The sequence below is a fragment of the Gordionus sp. m RMFG-2023 genome, chromosome 3 (genome assembly GCF_954871325.1).
Source record: "Gordionus sp. m RMFG-2023 chromosome 3, tfGorSpeb1-WG-v2, whole genome shotgun sequence".
NCBI classification, from domain to species: domain Eukaryota; kingdom Metazoa; phylum Nematomorpha; class Gordioida; order Chordodea; family Parachordodidae; genus Gordionus; species Gordionus sp. m RMFG-2023.
The window spans coordinates 45696305-45723135 of record NC_088777.1 but is presented as its reverse complement, the minus strand read 5'-3'; the positions used below and the strand labels follow the sequence as shown (position 1 = coordinate 45723135).

Sequence of the window (26831 nt, the reverse complement as noted above, 5' to 3'; positions counted from 1 at the left end):
TTTGGTCAGTAGGTTTAGCAGGAATAATCATTTTAAATTTAAATCGAATTATCTCCCGTTTGAATAAAAACATATCTGGGCATACTCCAATAGTCGAGAGACGATATGCTAAAATGTATTTGGGTAAAAATATTGCGTATTACTCTTAATGCTAATATCCTCATTATCACCTAAAAATACAAAAACAAGATTTTGTCATAAGGGTAATCAATCCACTAGATTTTTCGAAAATCTATCATTAATAAGGTTTGACTATTTTTATAAACCCAAATACCTTAATCATATATAAAGATCAAAGGATTACTATGCCTTTAATTCTGTTTTATTTCAATTGCAGTAATCAGTATTATTTGTTTAAAGTTAGCAGATTAGTGACCTCTACATTAAATATTTCTAGAAATTGGTTTGCTGTTAATAATGTTCAATAATCGAGCCTGTAATTCTTTATAAACAACTTATTAAACAACGCTCAAATTTTTTTAAAAAATAAATACTACACATAATATTTTTTTAAAATAAATTAATCGCAAACGATCTATCTAACCCTGTAAAAAAGTTACTAGCATGGTTTCCCTCATTTTTTTAACATATAATTTTCAAGTGGCGATAGAATATATTCTAATGGGATTGGTCTAATAAAATGAGATAAAAAATATAGTTGGGTAATGGCTAAATGTCGGCTCAATCTTCAGGAGCCTTGCGGGAGAAAATCCATTGATATTAAGGCGTTTTAAATTATATTAGTTTATTCCGAATTTGAGCAGCTATCTTTTAAGAAAAACCCAGGGGGGGGGGGCCAACCTGGTTTAAACAATTTTTTAGACGGGTAAAAATTGGCTTAAACGGCTAAAAATAAAATATAGTAATTACCCAAATGTAGTAAAAAGTAAGAGAAAAATTTAAAAAGACTTACAAAAGCTAGTTTTACTCTTTAAAATTTTACTGCCAATAAATTTGGAAAAAAAGTCCTATCTATTTATTACATTAGTAGTAAAATAAAAAATTAATTATAAGTTTAAAACGGTGAAAATTTTATTTTAAAGTCTCCAAGAGGAAAAATATATTTTTATAAATATTAAATAACTATTAATTTTGAATGAGGTTTGATAAATTATATAATAAAATGTATAATATAAATTTAAAAAAATCATTAATTTTGTAATAATAAATAATAATTATAAAAGGATCTATATCATTATAATCCAATTCAGTTGACTATTGAAAATATAATAATATGGTTTAAGTTATTAAATAAACAACCTAAAGAAATATTTTAAAAAAAGGTATTTTATATTTGTACAACAACAAAAAACAGTTTTCATACATCACAATTTTTGGTGAGATTACAATTACAGTATTCATCCTTTAAACATTATTCAAATTTTGAAAGCTTAAACTATAGTTTAAAATTTATATATATGTATATCTTATAAAATAAATCTATGGTTTTCAGCGAGTCTTTAGTGGATATTCTGAGTGGTGTTTCGGTTTTCTAATCCGTTTTGGCAAAAACAAGACAAACTCGGCAAGGTATGTAAATCTGTATAAAAAAAATTTGATTTCTTTAAAAAGTATTTCAGATTTAAATAAGAATTTATAATAATAATTAGGGGAAAGTTTATCAAAATTGACATGATAGTAATTAAAAATTATTGTTTTAAATGGCCGTGTCTAGACTTATTAATACTTCCACTAAACAAGCCTAAAAAGTTAAAATAATAAAATATGAAAAATAACAATGCTACCAAACACTTAAAACACACTAAAATAGGGTGTCACAGTTCAAGAACTGTGTCGAACCGAGGACGCCAAAATGCTTTAATTATATAGTCAATTTATATAATCATTAGAATCAATCAAAAAGATAAATAAGCCAAGGGTTCGGATGTGGTGTCGTTAAAAACTTCGAGATTTTTGCTAAACAAATATTATCTAAGTTTCTAGATTTCACTAAAAAAAAGCCAAACATTTTTCCTATCATTTAAAGGAATATCGAGGCTTATTCTATTTTTAGAGTATACGCGTTATCTTCAAGCTTTGCGTTATTTAACGCAGCGTTATTACAGCTGATTCAGTTTTATAATGACTAATTTAAGATAAAGTTAAAATAGAGATAATTATTTTATATAATATTTAAGAAAAATCGTATACCTTTTTATCGAATTAGCAAATATTTTTATAATCGTATAACATATCTTTTTTTATCAACGCATAGCAACCTATGTTTTTCAAATTTTATTAAAGCGTTTTCATCATAACGCTCCCTATTTATAAATTTATTTATTGGCTTTATTTTGCTCTAAATAAAGTAACGCTTGAACAAAATGGTTTACTATAAATGCGGCCTAAATCGAAGTTTTTAGCAACATAAATAAAGCGGGGAATATCTACGTTTCTTTCGATATTTTTGTCCGAATCTTTTAACAGCTCAATAATTTACTGTAAAATATATGGGTGCCTACTATATATTCTTGGTTTCTCTTAAGAGTTTGTGAGTTATATGAGGCGTATCCTAGGTGGGTTTAATTTGGATGCTTAATTGTTTTTTAATATAGGCTAAAAAGTATTTGACAGAGGGCACCCTATTTTGGTTAATTTTAAGTATGGTGGCATTGCTATTTTTCGTATTTTATTATCGTTTTTTTAAAAAATTTTCTTTCGCTTTTTAAAAATATCCATTAATCAATTGGATAAGCCATATAATAAAGGTTTTAACCCTGCGTTAACAGTTAGCGCAAATTCGCGGCGAAGATGTAATATTTATACATATAGTTTAGATAAGTTATTTATTATTTTTAGTTAGATAACAAACTCCATCAATTTTATAATAAAGCTTACCATCATAGAGTTTTGCCTATTATTCCAAGGTTCGGGATAGGTGAAAAATTCGATAGAATTATCAACGCGACTGTGGCCACCGTATGATTCGTCATCCGAGTTTAAGACTATTTTGTACCTTTTTTTTTAATTTCAAAATAATAATTTAATTTTAATAAGAACGAAAGAATTAAAAAAAATACATTTGAGAAATTATAATCACCAAAAAATATAATACTCATCAAAATCAAATAAAAATTAATTAATATGAAATTAACAAACAAATGCAATATATAAAGCGCGGAAAGTCCTAACTGGGTGGATGAATTGGAGAGTTTGAAGCTTTTGTTTTAAAATATAAAAATTCTAAGTTTTAAACGATTAATTTTATAGAACCAAGAAATTTAAGACCAATGTATTCTAGAATTAAAAATTAAGAGTTGTTAATATAAAAATATGAAAATTATTAAACTTAATCTTGAGATCCTTCTGTTGAATTTATAGGATCGGTATTTGTATTTAATGTTGAAGGAAAATCGGTAAAACAACTTGAGTAATCTCACATATTGCCACAACTTCACAAGTAGTCAAGATGATCTTTATTAGTTAATAAATTGTAGACATTGCTTTCTTGCTTGCTCTAATTCTACAGATCGCGTCTGGCGGCAAAGAACAATTGTTTCGCGAATACCCAAAACGCCAGATTCCCTATTCAGGTGGAGCCTACAGAGCTAGCACACACCTATTACTAACATACGATTTGACATGGTCACGTCAAGATCCCTGATATGAAGGGAGTATAATTCATGTGGGGATTACTCATATGTTAACGATTTTTCTTTAACATTAAATACCAAACCTATAGATTCAACAAAAGGACCTCAAAAATCAAGATTAACAAATTGATTTTAATATACTTATGATAAAGATTTGTTTACCAGATTATAATAAACAAATATATTCTATAAAAAAAAATAATCTACTAAAATGCTCAGTTTTTCGGTAAAATATTATATTCCCATTTTTATCGAGAATATTTTCTTTAAAGATCAATAATTTTTACATTACTTTCTTTATAAAAATATATAACGTTTATTCCTAAATTACTTAACAAAATATAGTTTTAAAATTAATAGATATTCGTAGTAACAAACTTTCCGGCAACTTCTATCCCTATTCTGTAATCGGGAAAGCTTTTGGTAGGATTAAAATTGAAAACGAACTCGAGACCGGCCCTTTCGAACACTATCACCTTATCATCTTCGTGTTTGGTACTCACGTAAGCCTTAATGACATTATAAGTTTTTTTAAAAAACAAATATATTTGTCTTAGGCCTCGTTCTAGCTCACACTTTCCTATCTTTTAACATTAAAAACGTTCTTAATTGATGAGTCAAATAAATGATTCAGAAGGCTTTTAAAGGTAACAAATCATCGCTCAAAGAAAGAAAGAAAGAAAAAAAGTCTATTACCGGCAGAATTTAAACGACCAAGATTAAAAACGGTTTCAGTTCCAAATATTTATCAAAATGCAGTTTTATGAAATCGACATGGTTCAATTGATTAACGGGTCTAAAGTTTATTCATGAATCATAAGAAGGTTCAACTTTTCTCCCACTAAATGATATAAATCAGAGACCTGCTTAGGTGCCATTTGAGGCTTTTTTTTAAAAAAAAAATTTTTAGGCCCGACCCCTATTTTTATAAAATATATTATATCAATTATTTGATTTTTATAACTAATAATGGCGATTTCAAATATTTCATATTAAAATATACAGCCCGGATATTTTTGGGGAAAAAATTTCCAAGCCTGGCCCGGGTAATTCTTAAAAAATTTCAGGCCCGGCCCGTTAGTTGCGGTTCATAGGTATCTTAACAGTTTATACCCCTGTAGCCACTTAAGTTATAATAAATTCGGTCTGCCAAAATGATATGTTGGTTGTTATTTATTATTTTATTGCCCTTATTTATCTTATAATAATAAATCAATTCGTTTTTCTTAATAAACCCTATAAGCGATGATAAAAACTCTTCTCCCAAAGTATACAAAAAATAATATTAAAAAAAATATATGTTAAACTTGCGGCGATGAAAGCCAGGCGTATTTTTTCTCCAGATCATTCATCCCCTTATCAAACGCGTAGAGAAATTTGTATCTCAAATTTTTGTCGTCTAGAAGATTAAATTGTCGCCTGGCATAATGATAACTGTTGTTATTGCCAGCTCTGGGAAAATCTAACCATTCTGGGTGACCAAATTCGTTACCTTGTTCAAAATTTGATTTATTTATTCATAATATAAACATGTAATAAAAACGTTAGAATTTTTTTAAACAAGTTTAAAAATACCATTATTATGAACTGACAATTATCATTCATTATTCTATAAAATAAGAATAAAAATTTAATTAAATCTTTCCTTTTATATAATGATATTTTGCGAGTTCTGATTTCGAAATTACTATCAGGATATTTAATCTTGATTTAAAATTTATTATAACATTATAGCGTTCGGTGTCCATACATAAAAAAATTATCATTTAAAATAAAGCTTTTGAAATTAACAAAGTATTTTTACCGCGAGGAATAATATTTTAAATCAAATATAATAATAATATTAATATATAATTTAATAGCAAGAATTTACCGTGGTGTATTATACTCTATAAATTCTCATTCAGATAAAAAAAAATTAAAAGGTTAAATTAAAATAAACTAGTATAAAAAAAAATTAATTCGCAAATGCTAAAAATTGTTAAAATTTTAGGAAAACACTCCATTTTTGGATGGCTAACTTTATTATATGCTCATAACGGTTTAGTATGAACATATTCGAAGATCATATTTTTATACCTATAATCTCCTATACATTAACCACATTCGATGGCCGTGCTTTAACTTTCTTCAAGGAACTCTGCTATTCATCCATAAATTTATAGATGAACCCAGTGAAGTACAGACAAAGGCCTATTGCCATGTAGAAGTCGAATTACATCAGTTTCTGTGGAAATTTCCTTCCCAAGAAGCCAATCTAACTATTTTAATCCTTTTTATATATATTTGTTTTTTTTCCTACCTCTATTTTACTATTTTATATATATAAATATAATATACTAACATTCATAATGTATTTATATAATTATATAAAGTTTTCGACCCATAACCTTATTAGTAAGTTATCATATGAATTATCGATAATTATTATAAGAATAATAACTGGCATCAGAAGGGGAGAGCATTGGTATTTTTTCAAAATTCCGCTGAGTAATTCTAAATTTTAAAAAAAGCAGCTTCTAACCCTAAATACCCAGTAAGTGATGACACTGTGAAAAATGAATGTTTCATATGGAATTTTAAAAGCATAAATAATTTGTGCGGGTATTTTTTTTAAAAAATAAATCTGTTTCTCATATATCTTTAGTGATTGACAATCTTTTAAGATGAGAAAAATTTAAATTCAAAATAAATAAATAAAGCAATTATATAATATAAAGATTATAAATATAAATTTTTACCAATGAAATTAAGGTAGCCTTCACCGCCCAACGCGTTGGTGATCATTCTTATCATCTTGTGCAAAGCAATGCCCCTATCAATAATTGGTGTTATAGGACCCTTTAGAGACATAAAATCGTACATTTCTTTATCCATCAACCTTTTCATCCCAAAATAGATTGTTTATATATTAAAAAAAAGATCTAAAAAAGGGACTAAAATGGGGGTAAAACCCAAAAAAAATCAGATCTCTAAATGGCGGAGCTCTATCAATTACCAAACAAAAACCTGATTCAACTTTACAATCTCTATTGGGGGGGGGGGGGGGTAATACAATAGATTTTAAAAACCAAAAGGCTATGGTCTTATCACCAACCAAAGCTTGATCGTGGCTTTCAGCGTATGCTATGTTTTTTTCGCGCCAACGTCTGTTCGTCAAAACGCCTACTATGTTGTTCATGTTCCAGTCTTCGTCTTTTTTTTCCTTAAGAATCTGTTTAACAGTTCCAAAAAATAATTTGATTTAGATTTAGTTTTCTTTAGTAATTGACTTTTGATTTTAATTTATGAAAGTATTTGAAATATTTTATAAAGGGTGAGATGGAGTGGAGAGGAATAAGAAGAACTAAAATCATAATTTTATGCTTATTTTTATTTTCTTATGTTGGAAATGGAAAAGGTATAAATTTACATATATAAAAAAAATCTTGTAAAATTAAAGAGCGAATTTTTCCTAACCTAATAATATTTCTTTCTCATTTCCCCTCCCCCTTCTTTCTTTCGTTATATTTATATTATAAAATATATATAACCTTAATCCACATATCGGGAATAGCCATGGCCAATCTATAATCGAATCCTATTCCCCCTTCGTCGATAGGCCTACACAAAGTTGGCATCCCCGAAACTTCCTAATTTGATATTAAACATTTCAAGAAAAGATCACAAAAAAATATGAGTAAATAAATTCCGCTATATTTGAATAGTGGCGGAAAATCGTTTTCTCTAAAATGGCTGAGCCGATGAACTTGAGGTGAGGGAAACCGTAAATATCTAAAAGAGCTTCAAGGCTTACTAAATATTATTTGACGCCCACCTTAAGATTAAACGGAATTATCCACGATTTTGTGACAGTATACTTATTACTCATGACTACATCTAGAAATTGACAAAATTGCCAACGAGTCGTTTATAATATCGTAACTATTATGTAAATCATCATTACCTCCGCAATAGTAATGGTATAGGGGTATATGGTATGGAGCATATGGTTAGCCAACGCTAGATAATTAAGAGAATCGGTGTCAACCCCTAATCCAAAATAATCGTCGTAATGAGTAAATGATTGTCCTAAAAAGTGTTTTTTTACAACATAATTTTATAATTCAAATTAGATGAATAGGGCAAGATAAAGATAGGTGCTCGCCGGTTTAAATTTTTTTAAATTAAACTTCCCGAACAGGTATTTGATATCCCCAACATAGCTGATTATAGTGTTAAAAGTGTATTAAAAATTCATATGATAAATATTTTATAGAAGTGAAATAATTACTATAAATTTTTTTTATCCATCTTTCTTTCTTTCTTTCAACCTTCTTTCCTTTCATTCTTTTAATGTAATATATATTATATATTTCATTTTAATAATTTTAAAAAAAGCATAATTCTAATATACGAAATTTTCTTAATTAAGTAAAGAATCCCTTCAAGGGATAAGAAAAAATCTTCAAGATATCTATCCTTTTTTAAAAAAATAAAAGAAAATTAGACCTAAGCCTCTGGAGTGATAAAGCATGGATGTCGCTCCGTCGAATCTGAAGCCATCGAAACGATATTCGGACATGTACCAGCGAAGGTTTGAGAGTAAAAACCTGAGAACTTCCCATCTTTTGTGTTTTTTATTGGTTTTTAAAAAAAAAATGAAATACGATAAAGAACCATAAAAAATAAAAGGCAAATTGACCGAAAGATAAGATTAAATTTAAGAGGGAAAAAATATTTGTTAGTTGTTTGTAGTGTTGCTAAAAAGCCCGATTCGGACCGATTTAAAAAAAAGAATCCCTATTAAGATTTTAGCCAAAATAATATTATGTAAGCCTGAAGATTTTGGACATTGATGGCAGAAAAATTTGGACCTTTATTCACCAAATCTCAAGGCTTACATAATATTATTAAAATATTAATTGAACTATTTTTTAAAAATCGACCCGGGCTTTTTAACAACTCCATTTATTTATTCCAAAGTTTATGCAACGTAGATTATAAATAATATTTTAAATCTATTTATAAAAATAACAGATATTTGTAAATCGAAACGGACATGATTTATTACACGAGGATAAGTGAGTGCTACCAAAAGCTTCACTTACTTTTCGGATGCAATCATGTATCAAAAACTTAAGACAGTTTCATTTACATAATTGCTCATGAAAAGTAACGCGTTTTTAAATTTTTTGTTGCGTAAATTATCGTTTGCTTTTTTTTTGAAGAAAGGAAGGGGGTGGGAGAGGGGAGGGTGATGATCTTTATTAAAATAAAATAAAATACTGAGTATAATCGAAGAGCCGGCTATCCCATAAGGGATGGGTGCCCCTTGGCCCAGAATGGAAGTAGCAAGCGTCGGTGCCGTCGAACTCGTTCAGGCCGTCGACCGTGTTCTTGCAAGCGTGACTGTGCACCACGTCGAGAAGGACTACCAATCCCTTGGAGTGGGCCGTATCCACCAAAAGTTTCAGGTCTTCGGGTGGGCCGAAACGACTAACGAAAACATATTAAAATCCCATATGAGTGTTATTAGTCATAGGTTTTTACACACTGTAAGATCATGTAATATTAGCTTTTTTAAGCTAAAACTTCATTTATAGTTAAACGCGCTATGTTCTCGAGGTGCGTTTACGCTTGAACATAACGCTCTTATACTATAAATTGGGCCTAAAGCAATAACCAAAGCGTTCTAGGTTAGTAAAAAGCAAGCTAAAAATCGCGCGTTGTAAAATTATGTTTCCAAAAAATTATGAATATTTCAAGGGTTTGCACATTAAAGAAATCGTCTGCTTACTATTTTTTTTAAATTGTGATTTCATCAGGAAATATTCTTATTAATGAATAAAAATCACAAAAAGTTTTTCTTTTAAAGATTTTTTTACAAAAAGAATTTGTAATTTTTGGCAAAACTCAGTGATGTTAAACGGCTCTATTTTAAAAAAAGGCAAACACAATATTTTAGCCCAAAAATATTACGCAAACCTGGAAAATTTGCCCATAGAGGGCAGAAAGGTTTGGATATCTATTAACCAAATCTTGAGACTTACATTGTATTTTTTTGGCGAAAATATTGGGTTAGCCATTTTTTTAAAAAAAACTAACACTAGTAAAATTTGAAAAATTGTGGTTGGGCATTTTCAAGAAAATATATGTCCATTTAAATATCTTTGAAGATTTTTTAATTTTGAAAAGTATTTCAAACTCTGAAAAAAATAAATACAAATTAGTGTTGTTAAACCGCTAAGCCAATTCGTCTAAGCCACGACTCGAGTCGAGTTTTTAGTCGTTAAAAACTGCTAAGTCTCGAGCGGCTCAATGAGTCTTTTGAGCCGACTTCCGAGTAGACTCCAGAGCCGACTTACAGATACAATATTTTCATACTTATATATACAGAGTTCGCTGTTGTTCTCGAATAGAAACTCTTATTTTATCGTTCTTTGAGCAAATTCTCTTTTAAAATGAGTATTTATCTTTAAAAATTTTTTTTTAAGATTAAGCTTATTTATTCATTAAAAGTTAGCGGATATTTATAAAAGTTCTAAATAAACTTATTTGCTTAAAATAATTTTGTGCTTCAATGGTATTGTTTTTAATAATTAATGAGCCTCATGGCTAAGCAAGGATTTATATATTCTTTTATATGATAAAAATATCCTTACAATTTTGAACTGATATCTATAGATTTGATGGGAAAAAAATATTGAATGAATATTGATATATTTTTTTATATAAGTTTTAATACTATATATATTTTTTTATTATATTATTCTAAATATTTTTTAATACATATTTTATTAAATTATATGCTCATATGAGATAAAATGAATTTTGCATTCAAATATTTTTATATTTTAATATAAAAAAGAGTTAAATAAAAGTATATCAAAATGTATTAAAAGTATCTAAAACAGATACCTCTAAAATAATATCTACAAGCCCGGCCCGAACCCGAAATTTTTTTAAAAAAAATTTGCCGGCCCGATTTGGCCCAAATTTAATTAAAATTTGGAAATTAATTTTTATAATTACTCAAAATAAACGATATAAGTTATTTAGCGTCTACTTTCTATAAATAAAATCACATATTTGTATTTTACATTAAAAATTCAACATAAAATTGATATTCAAATATGTTTAAAAAAATTTTTAAGGCCCGACCCTACCCGAATTTTCTCAAAAAATATTCCGCACGGACCGGGTACTGGCCTCCTACTTTTGCAGATCTCTAATTTTTTTATTGATAGAGAAAAATTTTTTAAAAAATATATTATTTACATGGCATCTTCCTAAATACGTTTGCGGTATATTTGATCCTAACCTAGGATTTAAAAAAATATTTGCCACCGATTTTAAATGCAACCGAATATTAAAGGTTCAAAATAAGTAACTGTACCTAGATCCATTTAAAAACCATCTTTAAACAACTCTGATGGTCGGCTCAAACGGCTCATTGAGCCGCTCGAGTCTGAGCCGTATTTTACGACTCAGGCTCGAGTTCAGAGTCGAAAAAACTCGACTATAAAATTATTACAAATGATATATCGTTAGTATTAATGCAGAAGAGATATAATTTAAAATCTTATCAAATTATTGGTGTGATATTCAAATTAATATTTTTATACAAAAAATGTCTTATGCAAATTAGAAGAATTATTATATGTGATGTTGGTTAATTTCATATTACAGACTATGGAGATTTGGATGATTAAATTTTTCTTGTAGGTGTTTTTAAAAAAAATTTTTATTTTAGCTTCTCTTTTAATTTTTTATATTTCTTTCATTTTTATTTTTGTATACCTTTTACCTTATGGATTGTAATTATGATAATTGGATGAATAAATATTATTAAAGGGATTATATTATTAATTAGAACCTTTATTATTTATATACATTTTTCTTCATTACAAGTGTTACAACAAACTTCATTTTTAAAATGATTTCATAAATTTTAAAAAATTCCATAATAGTTAGACCAATGACTCAGACCCAGGTAAATAGTAACACAAATTAAATCGGTAATTTATTAAATCAAGATTAATGAATAAGGACACTATATAACTCTTGAACAAGTAGCAATTATTTGTATTTGTTTTTGGTGGCGTATTTGCAAACAAATTAATTTCTTTTTTTTGTGCATTATCATAAGAAGTTAATAATGCAGTGATAATATTATTTATTATAGTATATAAATAAGTCTGACCTAGACACTGCGAAAAAGCTAGTGACTTGGTATCCAAAGCTAGCGTAAAACGCGTGCTCCATTACAGCCATGAGTTGTATAGCATTGTAACCTATAAAGATTTCATACATTAAAAATATAAGTCCAACTAATTATGTAATCGAATTATTCATTCTAGAGAAACACATGACTTTTAAGGTGTAAAATAATCAATCCCATTATTAAGCTTTAAAATTTATTCTAACCCTATATAAAAAAATTATTGTTAATTCATAAATAACTTTATTTCGCCATAATAACTTTTTCTTAGGGCCGTGCCTATCCAAAAATTTCCCCAAAAGTTAGTCATAGCATTTAAAAAAATTATGATAAATTTATAAAAGACAATAATATAAAAATATTGAGTTGAGTAAGGTCGAGAAAATAACGCTATTTTCAATGAAAAAAGTGTACATGTCATCAATCTCGGCCATTTTAAGTAAAAATTTTCGAGGATAATTTTCAGCATCATTATACTGTATAAAGATGAAAGATTACTTAGTTATCTTCATTATTAAATCTAACGATATTCATTTCCCTTGAGAAATTATAGGATCTTGACAAGGAAGCAATCTTAAAGATTAAAACTTTTAGGAGCGATGAGCATATAATCTTTTAAGATCACTTTGAGGACAAAAAGAGTCATAGAGTTAAATGATATTAACCCGTATTCACTATATGAGGTATCATGTGTTCAGCAAAATGGCGATATGTCGCCACCTCGCCTTTCCAGGATGCTATTCCAACGTGAGCCTCGTAAATCCGCAATCGGTCGGGTTTGCCAGGATTTTTGTGCTTGAAAACGTATCGCTTTTTTTTAAATTTAAATATTTAGATTTTGAGAATTACAATTGCAAATGAAGGTCAACCAGAGCCGATTCAGACTGAATTCCAAGTAAAAAAAATTGTCTGATTGTTATTTGGCTCTATTTTATTTTGCAATATTTTCATTAATGACGTTTGGTGAAATACTAGTAGGTATGTCTGGTGTGACATTTTATATGTTAGTATTTGTACCCTAATTTTGATTTAAAAAAAATTAAATGCTTAAATATAGTGGCATTCCTGTTCCCAATTAATTTCACTATGATCTTATCTTATAACCCCCCCCCCCTGTATTAATCCAAATTATAATAAAATAATTTTATGCAAGGAAAATGATATTTATTCATAATAGCCCTCTAATATTTCTTTAAAAAAAGCTATTTAAATAAAATATCAATGTTTAAATGGATGTTAATTATTTAAAAATTGGGTCCTATTTATAAAAATATTTAAAAGTGATTGTAACTCATTAATCTTGTCAATTATATCATAATTAGGTTTTAATGTGTTTTCAATGGTTGGATGAGTATTAGTATTTTTTATTATTTTACTAATTGATATTATATAATGTAATTAAAAATAACATGTAAAATAATAAGCATATAAAATTTAAAATACATTTAAAAATAATTTTTTTAAAAAATCGCCCTACTCTGGTGACGGCCATGAATCTTTAAATAATTTAAAATTGTAACGCTTTCATCAAAAAAGGGCTCTCATGATTTTAGGGCTCTTTTGGTTAATTAGTTTGATTAGGCATTAAGCCTTTGTCACAAATGAGCAGTTTGTTGGTAATAGGGTGAGTATTAATATATTGTAATCGGCTGGATATTAATATTTTATTTTTGGGACCATTTTTCCGCTATGGACAGTAATTATTATTTATACTACATGTGTTTACCCATATTTCAGAGGGGGGGGGGGGGTAAACATATGCTCCCCCAGGGGCCGCGAGTTATTAATAATAGAAGTTCGAGATGTGAAGGAACATCGGCTTTGAATACTGAATTTTGGGCTTTTTTATTAATCTGTTAACGAGACAATCGAGTGGATATCTAACTCAACCTGTTGTAATATGTAAATTTATTTTGAAATAAAATCGAGAAAGAAGAAGTAATATTCAAATCGACTGTTAAACAGAAAAACGAAGCGAATTCTTAGATTATTTATGTAAAGACGATATAAATGAATAGGATAGAAAAGTATATATAATCGAGGAAATTTTACTTGTTAATTATTATTATTATTTTGCGAACTTGCTTTTTAATCTTTTAATTTTAATTTTTTTATTATTTTAATTTTAGTTTTTACAATTTATATTAATTAATAAAGTATTAGTAGTTAATTTAATTATACTATTTATTTGTATTCTCTTTAATTCTCAACTACAACATTTGTTACCGAAACATTATGTTCTATAGACATATCCAGGCTAATTAACCTTTCTCTAGATGACAATCTTTCATTATTTGACATAACCAATACCTCGCATATTTTACGGTTGTAAGGTAGAGATATGCCTGGACTAACCTGATAGGCAACGCACATCTAAATTCCTTGTTTATCAAAAGATATTTATTGAACAGGTTTGAATAAGCTTCTAACCATTCGGTGATTGGAATTTATGGATGTTTGGCACATGAAATTATGACAGTTTTATTTTATCCTTTAGAATGTAGTTTTATGTATTATGTGGAGTGGAAATTTGGATGAATAAAGAATGTTATTTAGAATGTGAAGAGTATTAGAGCCACTATATTACATTTTTCATTATCTAATAAATATCTATTATGTGTAAGAAATTACATTGATTTGTTGTAAGTCATTTCATAATATATGTAACAACTTTCTCATAAAATTGTTTAATTTGCCCGGAAATTTTTTTTGTTGAATTTTATCAATGTTTACAATAATAAAGGCAAGTTACACAATTTTATAAAAAATGGAAATAATTTCCAAACCAATACTACCGTATTACAAAACTTAATGATATTTTTAAAAAAAATTTGTTTATAGATTTATTAAACCTTTATGGATTCCGAATTGATGGAATAAAAAAAAATGGAAAATTTAATATGCTAAACGTAGTTGCAAAAAAAAATTAATTAAAATACTTGATTTTCAGGCGGATTCCAGAAGACTTGTTCGAATACGATTGAATTAGAAGGCGGTTTAACGTAAGTGGCCCAAGGACTGAGTCTATCTAGCATATGACCATGGTGATCTTCTACAACCAACTTAAATATAAGATTTATAACAAAAATTGTTTATATAGGGTGACGTTAGACATAAAATAAGAGCCTACAGAAGGAACTTAGTTGGTACGGCGTTCAGATTGGTAGGCGGAAAAAAATTAGAAAATAATTCCCCGGAATTGATTTTAAATTTTTCAACATTTTATTTGAAGATTTTTATTCCGTGGATATATTTATAGGGAATTTTTTCTCCTATTTTATTAATTTTGTAACTTTTAATATCTTAATAAAAGGGGATTTTTTCTTAGGGGAATTATTTTCCTAGATTCGTTCAGATTAGTGGCACAAAAGATAATTATAATTAAAAACATGCAAATTAATATTCAGACAAATTTTTATAATAATTTATTAGAAAATATTTATTTTGTAAATTACGGGATCCCAGATTTTATTAAAATATAGGTGCTGGATATTATCAACGAATCCTGAAAGAAAAAAAATTACGACATTTATAATATTGTTACAAAATAAGATAGGAATTTTTAAAGTATTGCTAAATATCACTTTTAAAGCTGATTTATGTTTAATTGGTAAAGTTCCATCTGCCAATGGAGGTATGTATAATTCCCATTTTCCAAAAGGAAGCTTTTCGAATGGGAATTCATTTTTTTTCCAATTGTCTGTTATAAAAAAATATAAACATACTAATTTAGCTTGGATAAACAATATTAAATAAAAAAAATTTTATTATGCACTATCATTTTGTTTTTTGCTGATAATAATTATTGTTAAATAAAACCATTGATTTACCCTGCATTAAAAGTTAGCGCGAATTCGTGTTGAAGTATATTAAAATAATTTTGTATACTTCCTAACGAATGCGTGCTACTTGTGTATGCATCCTAACCTCTCATTCACAGTTCGTGAAGAGTACAAAAATAAAACATATTTAGTATAATTCGCCGCGAATTCGCACTAACTAAGAAAACGGCTAAATCAAGATTTTAGGCAAATAATTACCTAACCAACGTAATTTCGTCAAAAACATGGCAAAAAAGTTTGACCCTTTTTTTGGCCAAATCTCGAGGTTTCGGTAATATTTTCTAAGCTCGTGATTTTGCTATTCTTTATCTTTTTTTTAAAAAACCCATCTAAATCAAAGTTTTTTTAAAAACATCACTAGGTGATGGTGCTGTTTTAAAGCTATAGAACACTACTAACACGGAGCATATTAGTGTGTAGTAAAATGTTTTATTTTGGGAAAACAGCAAATATGGTTAATTTTCCAAAGTCTCCAAAAACTAAGGTCAAGGTTAGATTCCCAATTTTCTCCAGAAATTTATTATTATTTTTTATTATAAAAAAAATGATAATAATCAATATTATGGAAATTTAAAAAATGGGTGAAAAAAAAATGTATCCTCTTTTTTTCCATAAGGAATTAGGTGTTTTAGTGCGCGAAAATTGTAGCGTTTAAACGCTGTGTTGTAAACGCAACTAAAGCATTTCGAGTGGTATCGCGGAAATTGGTCAAATTACTGTTTAAGCGATAAAAAACCATTTTAAAAAAACGCGAATTGGTTTTCTTTTTCCTTTCGTGGTTCTTTTTAAATATAATTTACGTCTCACATGTTTTTGTTCCAAATTAGCATACATCATCTGTTATAAAATTAAATCCCTCTTCAATTTAAAATAAGGGAGGTATCAGTTTTTTAAATTAAAAATGACAAAATGAACGCTCAATTTGTGCGCAGATGCGCTCCTTAAATATATTATCGATTATGAAAAATAAATCAGTTTTGGAAGTTCTTTTATTAATGAAAATAACTTTAAATTTTAACAAATAATGATACTGTATAAATTTTAATCGACTAAAAAGGGGGAATGGGGTGTTGGCTCATCTATGCAATTTATACAATCCAACCACATTGTAGCCATCCTCAAACAAAAAATAAAATAAAGATTGATCATAATTGTTATTGAATTACTCAACTAAAAAAATATAATAAAGTGACCAGACCACTTGTTCTAAAATTGAGTTGCCATATCTTTATATTTAACAATTGTCAATATTTTCTGAAGCATTAAAACTAAATAAGTTTTGACATTATTTTATAAATATACTAAATTTCAAGTGGTGTAAAGTAACGTCAATTAACGGCGTTACTTTTCTTAAGAAAAAAGAACGCCATCTGTTACGTGTTTCAAAAGATAAGAATTAACCAGTAAAGGGCTTCTATTTTTTGAGTAATGGTGTCGCAAAACGTTACTTTAAATTTTTCCTTAATGGAATAAAAAAAATTTTTTTAAAAAAATTTCATAAATAATTTAAGCTGTAATTTCAGATCAAGGTTCTTCATTTTTATTTTATATTACATTTTTGTTGAATTTTATACATTCAAGATTGTTAATCTAATTAATATTGAATACCAAGATATGTGAATTCATATTCTTTATTATAAATTTTTTTATTTTATAAAGAATTAATGTATTTTTTATTTTATAAAGAATTAATGTCAATAATACTTTTTTCTTTTCAGATGAGGATTTTTAACTCTGCCCTGGTCAAAGAAACATTTTTTTTACCCAACAAAGAAAATTAAAGGCATAAGTCTTGTTTTCAGTGTGAGAAAAGAATTTGACAAATACAAACAAAACTCAGATTTGGTTTCTTTAAATAACACAATTTGCCAGATTAAATTCTGATAAAGTATTTTAAAAAAATCGACAAGAATCTTAATAAAAATTCTTGTGTCAATGATCTAAAAATTTTTTATGAAATAAAAAATTATTCTTTAAATATTTAATAAATTCCCTCTCAATTAAAATTTTTATTTATGAAATAGCCCTACCTTTCTCTGCACTAGTTGAAAGTGTGTTTAGCACAGTGAAGGCTGTGTTGAGCACTAAGCACTATTGTTTATCTAACCAAAATTTTCATCAATTGTTAAAAATAGATAAAAAATTATTATAAAAAACTTTTATTTTTGTAAAATTTTATTTTTTGTCTAGAGATAAAATAAATAAATAGAAAATTTGTATATAATAATTATAATTTCTTTTAAGCCAAATAAATAATCTAAATATAAAAAAATATACTAGTGTTTTTTTTAAAGTTATTGGAAAAGGACACTATATGTTGGAAATATAACACAATGTAACTAAAATTATATGAGAAAGTAAAAAACAATAGATATATAAATTCTTAAATTATAATCTACAAACGTTCATTTTTAATACAAGTTGGTATTTGACAATCAATGTTGTACTTTACAATAATTAAATATTAAGCCTGATTTGGGTAAATTTTTAAAAATGGCCCAATTAAAATTTTTAGTCAAAATAATATTCTGTAACCTTGAGATTTGGCAAATAAAAATCAAAACATTTCTGTCACCTATGAGCAAAACCTCCAGGCTTAGATAATATTATTTAGCTAATAAACTTAATTGGGCCATTTTTAAAAATTCACCCAAATTGAGCTTTTCCCAATTTATACTCAGTATCATAATCCAATCTTAACAAATGTTCAAATATGCTTGACGATATTATATAGTTATTAATAGCTCATACTTATGGCATATATTTTATTATAAATAAATAAAATATGTCCAAAGTAATTTATTTATAAATAAAAATATAATTAATTGAGAATAAAACAATAAATAATTTATATTTACTAAAATCTCCTCTTAAATATAAAGCCTTAGCCCCAGGTGCCCATTCCAGACATCTGATACCATTCTCAGGTGTCACTTGAATGCCATATTCTTGATAACCTCTTGAAAATTTATCCAATGAACCCTCAACCTGATCAATTTTTGATAGTGTATTACTAAAGACTTCATATCTAAAATTAATTGTGGATAATTTTAATAAATGAATACCAACCTCCTACATATCTCTTTTTCATAAGATTTTAAGTACCCATCTAATTCAAATAAATGTTTCAAATTTGATGGAGATTTACTATTCTCAAGTATATTTAAATTAGGATTGGTGTGTGGGCAAATTTTGTTGGTTATATTATTTTGATGAGGCCTTATATTGCTTATATTTTCATTTTTGATATCTACACCAAAATCTTGACCCTTTAACATTTTATTTTACATATGTTGGGATAGGTGTATAATAAAATTGAGAAGTATTAAGTATCAACATATAGATAACGACAGTGTAAAGAATATGACTTATTTGATAAAAATATAAAATGTCTATATTATTTAGAAATTTTATAATTCTCTAAAAATTTATTACCTCTAATATGAAAACTTAAATTATTATGCTCCCTCTCGACAATTATTTTTATTATGCTTTCGACTTACAGATACGTCTCTAGCTATAAAAAAAAGAACAGGATTACAGTGTTTCCTAATTTATAATTTAAAACTGTTTTTATTTTAAAGTTAAAATTAAATTAATAACACTGATGATAATTAAAGAAATTTGAATATCAAATATCGTATAATTCAAAGGAAACGCTATGAGAAAAAGTGAATCAATATATAGTGGGACCAATAGAAATGATTTTAGCATAATTATTTTTGTTAAATCTTTTTCAATATTAACCAATGATATATATATAACTATAGATTGACGATTCATTCATTCAATGCATTATAAAAGTGTCCACACATTGTAATCAGCTGTAGCGCCATTTTGTAGTTTGGTTATCCATTATTTGTCAGCAAGAAATATTAATATATAGAAAACAAGTCTACTACGATAATTTAGTTTTAAAGGTTTCGATTTATGATATAATATTTTATAGTATCTTTTATTCTTAAATTTTCATAAGACTTTTTTTATGAATGTGGACTAGGTGATTATATTTAAAAAATGAATCTATGACTAACCCACCTTTTAATTTTTTAAAATATAGTTTAACTTAATTCTGCACGGATTTATAAATCTTATGTTAATGCATCTTAGGATACATGCAAAACAGATCTTTTAATATCACTATCATTTATTATTTTATTTAGATAATGGGAGTGTGCTGTGTTCATAATTGTAATAAAACAAATAAAATGGAATCTAATACACATATTTCTTATCATAAGTATATATATTATTTTTTATATGCAACATATTTATTACATAAAGCATTAATAAGCTACAAACATTGAAAAAAAATCCTTATTTAGTAAAAATATAAAGTTTTCTCATTTTTACTGCTAGGACAAATAATGCTTCTTCCTCTTGAGTTGATAAGATTTCTATTTTGAACTTTGCCTAAATATTTTTCTGGATAAAATATTAAGTTAGCCATTTTTAAAATACATATTTACTATGATACAGTTTCATTTTTAAATATTTGTAAGAAATATGTAAACCATATATATATTAATAGAGGCTCTGCCAATCAACAAATTTTCACTGATTCAATACTATATTACTAATAACTGATCTGATATTAATATTGATTGTTATATACTATCTATCTTTGTATCAATGTCATAAATATATCTTATATTTTACTCATTATTATTCACCTATTTTTAAATATAGATTTCCATAAAATCCAAAGAATTATTGGAAAAATGGTTACATGCTATAAATAGAAAAAATTTTATGCCTAATAAATATAGTATTATTTGTGGAAGGCATTTTAAAAATACTTGTTTCATTCAAACTATATCTGGAAAGATTTTATTGAAGGAAGATTCTATTCCATCGATATTTAGTATATCTAAGCCACTTCATGATGTATGTTAACAATATCATTACATAGTTAAAACAATATTTTAAAATATATACTTTTTAGATAACGAATGTTTATTCAAATATACAAACACCATTAAAAAGTGATATATTATATGAAAAAGATCCAATTATACATATAACAAATGATCATAATTATTCCGCGACATATGAAACATTAAAAAGAAAAATTATTTACCAAGAGGCTATAATTAAACGCTTAAAAAAAAGAGCACATGCTTATTATAGGAGCTCAAAAAGAGGAAAAAATAAAATAATCAATTTACAAACAATAATCACTTCACTAAAAGATGAAAATTTGTTATCAGATGATGTCGAAAATATTATAGACAGGCACTTTACAGGGACATCTGCTATATTCCTTAAAACACATATACACAGTGGAGGCATCTCAAACCCACAAAAAAAAATATATACATGTGAATTCCGTCAATTTGCATTGACTATGCATTTTTATTCACCTAAGGCTTACAGATATCTCAAATCACACTTTTGTATGCCTTCGGAATCCACATTAAGGGCATGGAGTCGCAAGATTGAAATCATGCCAGGTTTATTATAATAATTTTAAAAAAAATAAATTAAATAAAATAAAGGTTTCCTTTCTATTTCATTTACCCAAATTAAAAGCTACCAAAAAAAATCAGAAAAGCAGTTATATTGTGTACTTAGCCTTGATGAAATGCATATTAAAACACAAATAGATTATGACCCCCACAAAGCAGAATATCATGGTTATGTTGATTTAGGTGATGGGACAAAATCAACAAAGGAAGATAAATCTTGTCCAGAAGCAACAAAGGCACTGTTTCTTATGGCTACATGTCTTAATAGCAGCTGGAAAATGCCAATAGCCTATTTTCTAGTTTCACAAATGAATTCAGATATCCTAGCTAATTTAGTGAGAGTTGCATTGTTCAATATAAATGAAACAGGAGTTATCTGTAAGGCCATAGTATGTGATGGTTGTGCTGTTAATAAAAAAATGAGCAAACTGCTTGGTGTTAGTATGGATCCTGATAATATCATTCCATATATTGAGCTGGAATTTTATGAATCAGAAAAAATATACATGTTACTAGATGTTTGTCATATGCTCAAATTACTTAGAAATCTATTAGCGGAGGAGGAAATTTTAATAAATGAATCAAATGGAGAGGTAGCTAGCTAAATTTGGTTAAATATTTATTTTGTATTTATAGTTAATAGATTGGAAGCATATACAAAATTTACACAAATTGCAGGAGTGCGAAGGTTTACGTGCTGCAAATAAATTGCGCAAAGCACATATTGCTTTCCACAAACAAAAAATGAAAGTTTGATAATAAATATATAATTATTAAATATTTTTTAAGGTAAAACTTGCTGTTCAAGTTTTTAGTGCATCTGTTGCAAATAGCCTTCTTTTTGCCCAGCATCAGGAGATTCCTGGATTTGAAAATTGTGATGGTACAATTAATTTTATATTGATGATAGATCAGTAAAATAAAAATTATGATATAAATTTATGAATAACTTATAGAATGTTTGATTATCTTAATACAAGAAATTGTCTTGGTAAAGGATATAAAGCCCCTTTATATAATAATACAATTGCAGATTATGAAAATCATTTTGACAAGTGCATTAAAACTTTAAAATCACTCAAGTTAACAAATGGAACTTATGTCTATAAGTCTAATAAAAAAACATGTGTAGAAGGGTTAATTCTTTCTATGAAAAGCATCCTGGAAATGGGGAAGGAATTATTAACTGGGGAAACCCCAAAAATGAAGTATTATATTTAATTTATAACAAGAGTTATTCATAAAGCTATAATATAACAATTTTTTAAGGTTCTTTTTAACATATAAAACCTCTCAAGACCACCTAGAATTATATTTTTGTAGTATTCGTAGCAGAGGTGGATTTAATGATAATCCATCAGCATATCAGGTTCGATCTGCTGTTCGCATTTCCTTAATGGCAAAATTGGATGCTACAATTACAGGAAATTGCATTTCCTTAGATAATACTCAATTAATATGTTCAAATTTTCAAAATAATCATGACGATGATTTTAATTCTATCAAAACTATTTCAAATCCAATAATACCCCAGGCATTATCTTATTATTTTAGCCAAACAAATCCTCATATCCCAAAATTATCATTATATTTAGATAATGTAACAACTTATATTTCGGGATATATAGTACAACAACTTATTAAAGAAAAAAAGGTACGATGTGATGTTTGCATTAATGCAATGGTCAGTGATTCATATATTGATAATAATATAAATAATATGCTCATAAATTTTAAAAATAATGGGGGGTTAGTGATTCCTTCATCTAGTATGTCTATATTATGCCGAATTTGTGAAAGTTCATTTAGAACTTATCAAAATGATATTAAACGTAAAAATATTATTAAAAAAATGGAAGTGTTGGTTTTTTCCACAATAATTGGTACAAATATTTTTATTGATCTTACTGAACATATTAATGAACATGAGATTGGTTACAGCCATTTTCAAATTCTTGTAAAATTAATTGTTCAAAGGTAATCATTTATTAGTTTTATACTATTTTTTTAAAGATATTTAAATATTAGATTTTTTCATTTTGCTGACTTGAGAAACCAGGAATTGAGAACTGGTATGAGGCAAAATCTTACAAAAGCAATACAATTTAATAATCAATAAGTCATGTAAATTAATATTTATATCTTCTTTTATTTTTAAAAATTATATTGTATAAAGAACAGGCCTTATATAAGACATATTATAAAAATTATGATATTATATATAATCTATGCTAATGTAAATATATTTTATTTTTTATAGGTGATGATAAAATCAAAAAGGATGAATGTTTATAATCAAAGATAATTTTCAAAATTTCACCGTACAGAAATGTTTAACTTAACAGTATATTTATTTATTTTTTTACCCCTTTTTTTTTTTGAATAAATTGGTTTTATTTTTCTTTAAAACAATAAATATAAAAAAATATAATTGATAATAATAATGAATTTCCACTTTTTTTTTAGTTTATATAAGATTATTATTTTTTTTATAAATATTAAATTATTATTTATTTTTTTTTACATAATAAATATTAAAAATATTTATATAATGACGTTCAAGATGACTGCGCGAAACAAAAAAATATTAAAAATAAAATTTCAAACAAAAAATATTTATATAATGACGTTCAAGATGACTGCGCGAAACTAAAAAAAAATATTAAAAATAAAATTTCAAACAAAAAAAAATATTTCATGACTCATACAAAAAAATAATAAAACTATTTATAACACGCCCCCATTAAATGAAAACCCTTGAACATACAAAAAAAAATTAAAATTGAATTTGATTTAATCTCGGAACTGCGGAGGTATTATCATCTTGGGTTAATTATCATTATTAGTATTATTATTTTCTATGTGCTTTAACTCGAGAATTGCTAAGATATCTATCCCTCTCTCCTCGCCGCATCATGGCTAGATCTCAATCTTTCAGACTCTACTCTCTTCCGTATCTGTTCTACGTGTCTAACTCCTTCCTTTCCGTCCACGAATTTTACTCTCACCATTTTATGCCCCATGTTCTGTATAATTATTCCTGACTCCCATTTTCGGGTACCTCCAAAAATTCTCGCCCATACGGTCTGACCATTCACAAATTCACACTGATTATCCATTGAATTTTCCTCCTGCGCCGGTTTGGGTCTTAAGAAATCCAACTGAATACGAGTTCTACGGCCCAAAAACTTTTCTGCTGGGGACAATTCCTCTCCCTTTCGACTATTGTTATAATACGCAATCGCTATCCAAATCTCTCCACCCCCATATTTCGACTTCCTCAACCAACTCTTTACCACCGCCACCATCCTTTCCGCCTGCCCATTTGAGCTTGGGTGGTAAGGAGGTGCCAAAATGTGTCTCGCCCCAGTTTCAGTACAAAAAACTTTAAATTGTTTACTTATAAAAGCGGGTCCTCCATCCGACACGACTATTTCCGCTACCCCAAACTTTGCCCAAAGATCTTTTAACGTCTTAATTACTACTTGCGTTGTTAACCCCTTTACTTCTTGATACTCTACCCATTTTGAGTAAGCGTCCACTACGAGGAGATATATTTTATTTTCGAAGTCGAAAAAGTCTAAGTGTACTCTTTCCCATGGTTGAGTAGCCCTAGGCCAAATACTTTTCTTGTCCTTTCGAGGCATACTTGCCCATGAATTACACATTTCACAACTTCTCACCATATTCTCGATTTCTTTATTCATGCCAGGCCACCATACGTATTCCCGCCCCCATTGTTTCATTCGTTCCATACCCTGATGTCCAGCATGGATCATTGCCTTTACTGCCTCCCGCAATCTGGACGGCACCACTCCCCGACTTCCTCGTACCACACACTCGTCCACTATCGTTAGCTCTTTCTCCACTTGCTTGAACTTCTTGTCCCCATCTCGCCATTGCTTCCGACCCAATATGCACGCTTTGATTCTCGTCAACTCGCGATCTTTTAAAGTAGCATTTTTGAGTTGTTCCCATGCAACTGGTCCTCCTTTAGATATTCCGACTATCGCTCTAATCAACCCGTGCTCATCCTCTTCATCCATATCTTTCGACCTACTCGTTTCGCAATCCTCTCCCGCTCCACATCTAGAAAGAATATCCGGTAAGTAATTTTCTCTTCCTCGTCGGTATTTCACTTGCACGTCGAAACTGCCTACCAGCAATAGCCATCGCTGCAACCTAGGCGACAACATGAGCTCCTTGTTGTCCTTTCTGAAAAGATGAACCAAGGGCTTGTGATCCGTATATATGACAAATCGACGTCCGATCAAGTATTCCCGACATTTAGTCAATCCAAATATAACCGCTAGCGCTTCTTGCTCGATCACTGAATATCTTGTCTCGGCCTCTCTAAAGATTCTTGAGAAAAATAAAATAGGTCTCTCCAATTCGTCTATACAATGTAATAGCGCTCCACCCACACCCCTATTCGAAGCATCAACGGCCAATATCACTGGCACATCGTTATCAAAACACACTAGTACTGGTTCCCTTCCAATCCTCAATTTCAACTCCTCAAAAGCCTCCTCCTGTTCAATCTTCCATTCAAATCTTTCTCCTTTCTTTAACAATTTATACAACGGCGCCGCTATCTGCGCGAAGCCTTCCACAAAACGGTGATAATAATTCACCATTCCCAAGAAAGCTTGTACTTCCACTTTATTATTAGGCTTCAACATGCTTGTTATATTTGCCATATTTTTGTCTAAAGGTCTGACCTCTTTCCCATTGATTTTATGCCCCAAATATACGATTTCTGATACTCCCAACACACTTTTTTCAACGCTTGCCCGCAATCCTTTATCCTGGATCCTTTTGAACACCTCCTCCAATCTTCGTTCGTGTTGCTCGGGAGTCTTTCCCATCACTAATACGTCATCCATGTAGTAAAATACTCCCTCTAGTCCTTGAAAAACTGCCGCCATCGTTCGTTGAAAAATTGGAGCCGACACGCTAAGTCCAAACGGCAATCTACAGAAGGCATACAATCCCTTCGGAGTCGTGATCGTTAATAGCTTTTGTACCTCGGGTTTCACCTTCAATTGTAAGTAAGCGTTCGAAAAGTCCACCTTTGAAAAATATATGCTACCCTTTAAATTAGCTAATATTTCTTCAATCCGAGGTAACGGATATTTTATCTCCACAACCCACGGGTTTAGCGTGACCCGAAAATCAGCGCATAAACGAAGCTTTCCATTGGCCTTCTTCACGGGTACTAACGGTGTTGCCCATTCGCTATATTCCACTGGACAAACAATGCCCTTCTGCACCCACTGCTCCAATTCCTTGTCTACTTCATTTCGCCATTCGAACGGTATCCGACGTAATGCACAAAACTTGGGCACATATCCCTCCTTTAATTTGATATCCACTTCATAATCTCGGAGACAACCCAACTTCTCATCAAAAATCTCCTTGTAATTTTTCATCAAGTTTCTCACTCCCTCTTGTACTTTGATCATACCAAATTCTATCTCTCTATCCCGCAATTCCCTCTCTTCCCGTCGTCTCGTTTCCTTTCCATCCATTTCCATTTGTTGGCTATGTGTTCCCTTAGTATTTCCTTGTTCCAAATCATCATCTTCTCTAGTCTCTTCTTCTGGCAACATTATTTTCCCATCTGCCAATCTCTCCAGCTCCGCTTCAAACTTTCCTTGATCATGAATTTCTTTCTGTTCTTCAGTATCATTTCTTTCTTCCTTTCTCCCAAAGTCGCGACAAC

General features: G+C 28.5%; 1 protein-coding gene across 1 annotated transcript; it reads right to left on the bottom strand.

Moving 5' to 3' along the window:
- Positions 1–1264: 1264 nt before the first annotated feature.
- On the bottom strand, positions 1265–18925 carry LOC135927380 (1,4-alpha-glucan-branching enzyme-like). Its single transcript, XM_065463347.1, has 16 exons — positions 18708–18925; positions 18497–18666; positions 15381–15496; positions 14736–14858; positions 12462–12606; positions 11779–11869; positions 8862–9071; positions 8085–8200; positions 7540–7664; positions 7127–7225; positions 6665–6807; positions 6335–6474; positions 4901–5085; positions 3972–4102; positions 2839–2956; positions 1265–1540 (listed from the first exon to the last, which is right to left on the bottom strand). Exons 1-16 carry the CDS (start codon positions 18914–18916, stop codon positions 1493–1495), a joined length of 2169 nt encoding a protein of 722 aa, XP_065319419.1. The 5' UTR covers positions 18917–18925; the 3' UTR covers positions 1265–1492.
- Positions 18926–26831: the final 7906 nt, after the last annotated feature.

What these genes read in the sequence shown, in the direction of transcription:
- LOC135927380 (XM_065463347.1), bottom strand. Translation starts at nt 18,916, where the DNA reads ATGTTAAAGGGTCAAGATTTTGGTGTAGATATCAAAAATGAAAATATA. An exon ending in GAAAAAGAGATATGTAGGAG is followed by an intron (nt 18,667 to 18,707) that starts GTTGGTATTCAT and finishes AATTAATTTTAG; the next exon opens with ATATGAAGTCTTTAGTAATA. An exon ending in AACATAAATCAGCTTTAAAA is followed by an intron (nt 14,859 to 15,380) that starts GTGATATTTAGC and finishes CTTATATTTAAG; the next exon opens with TTGGTTGTAGAAGATCACCA.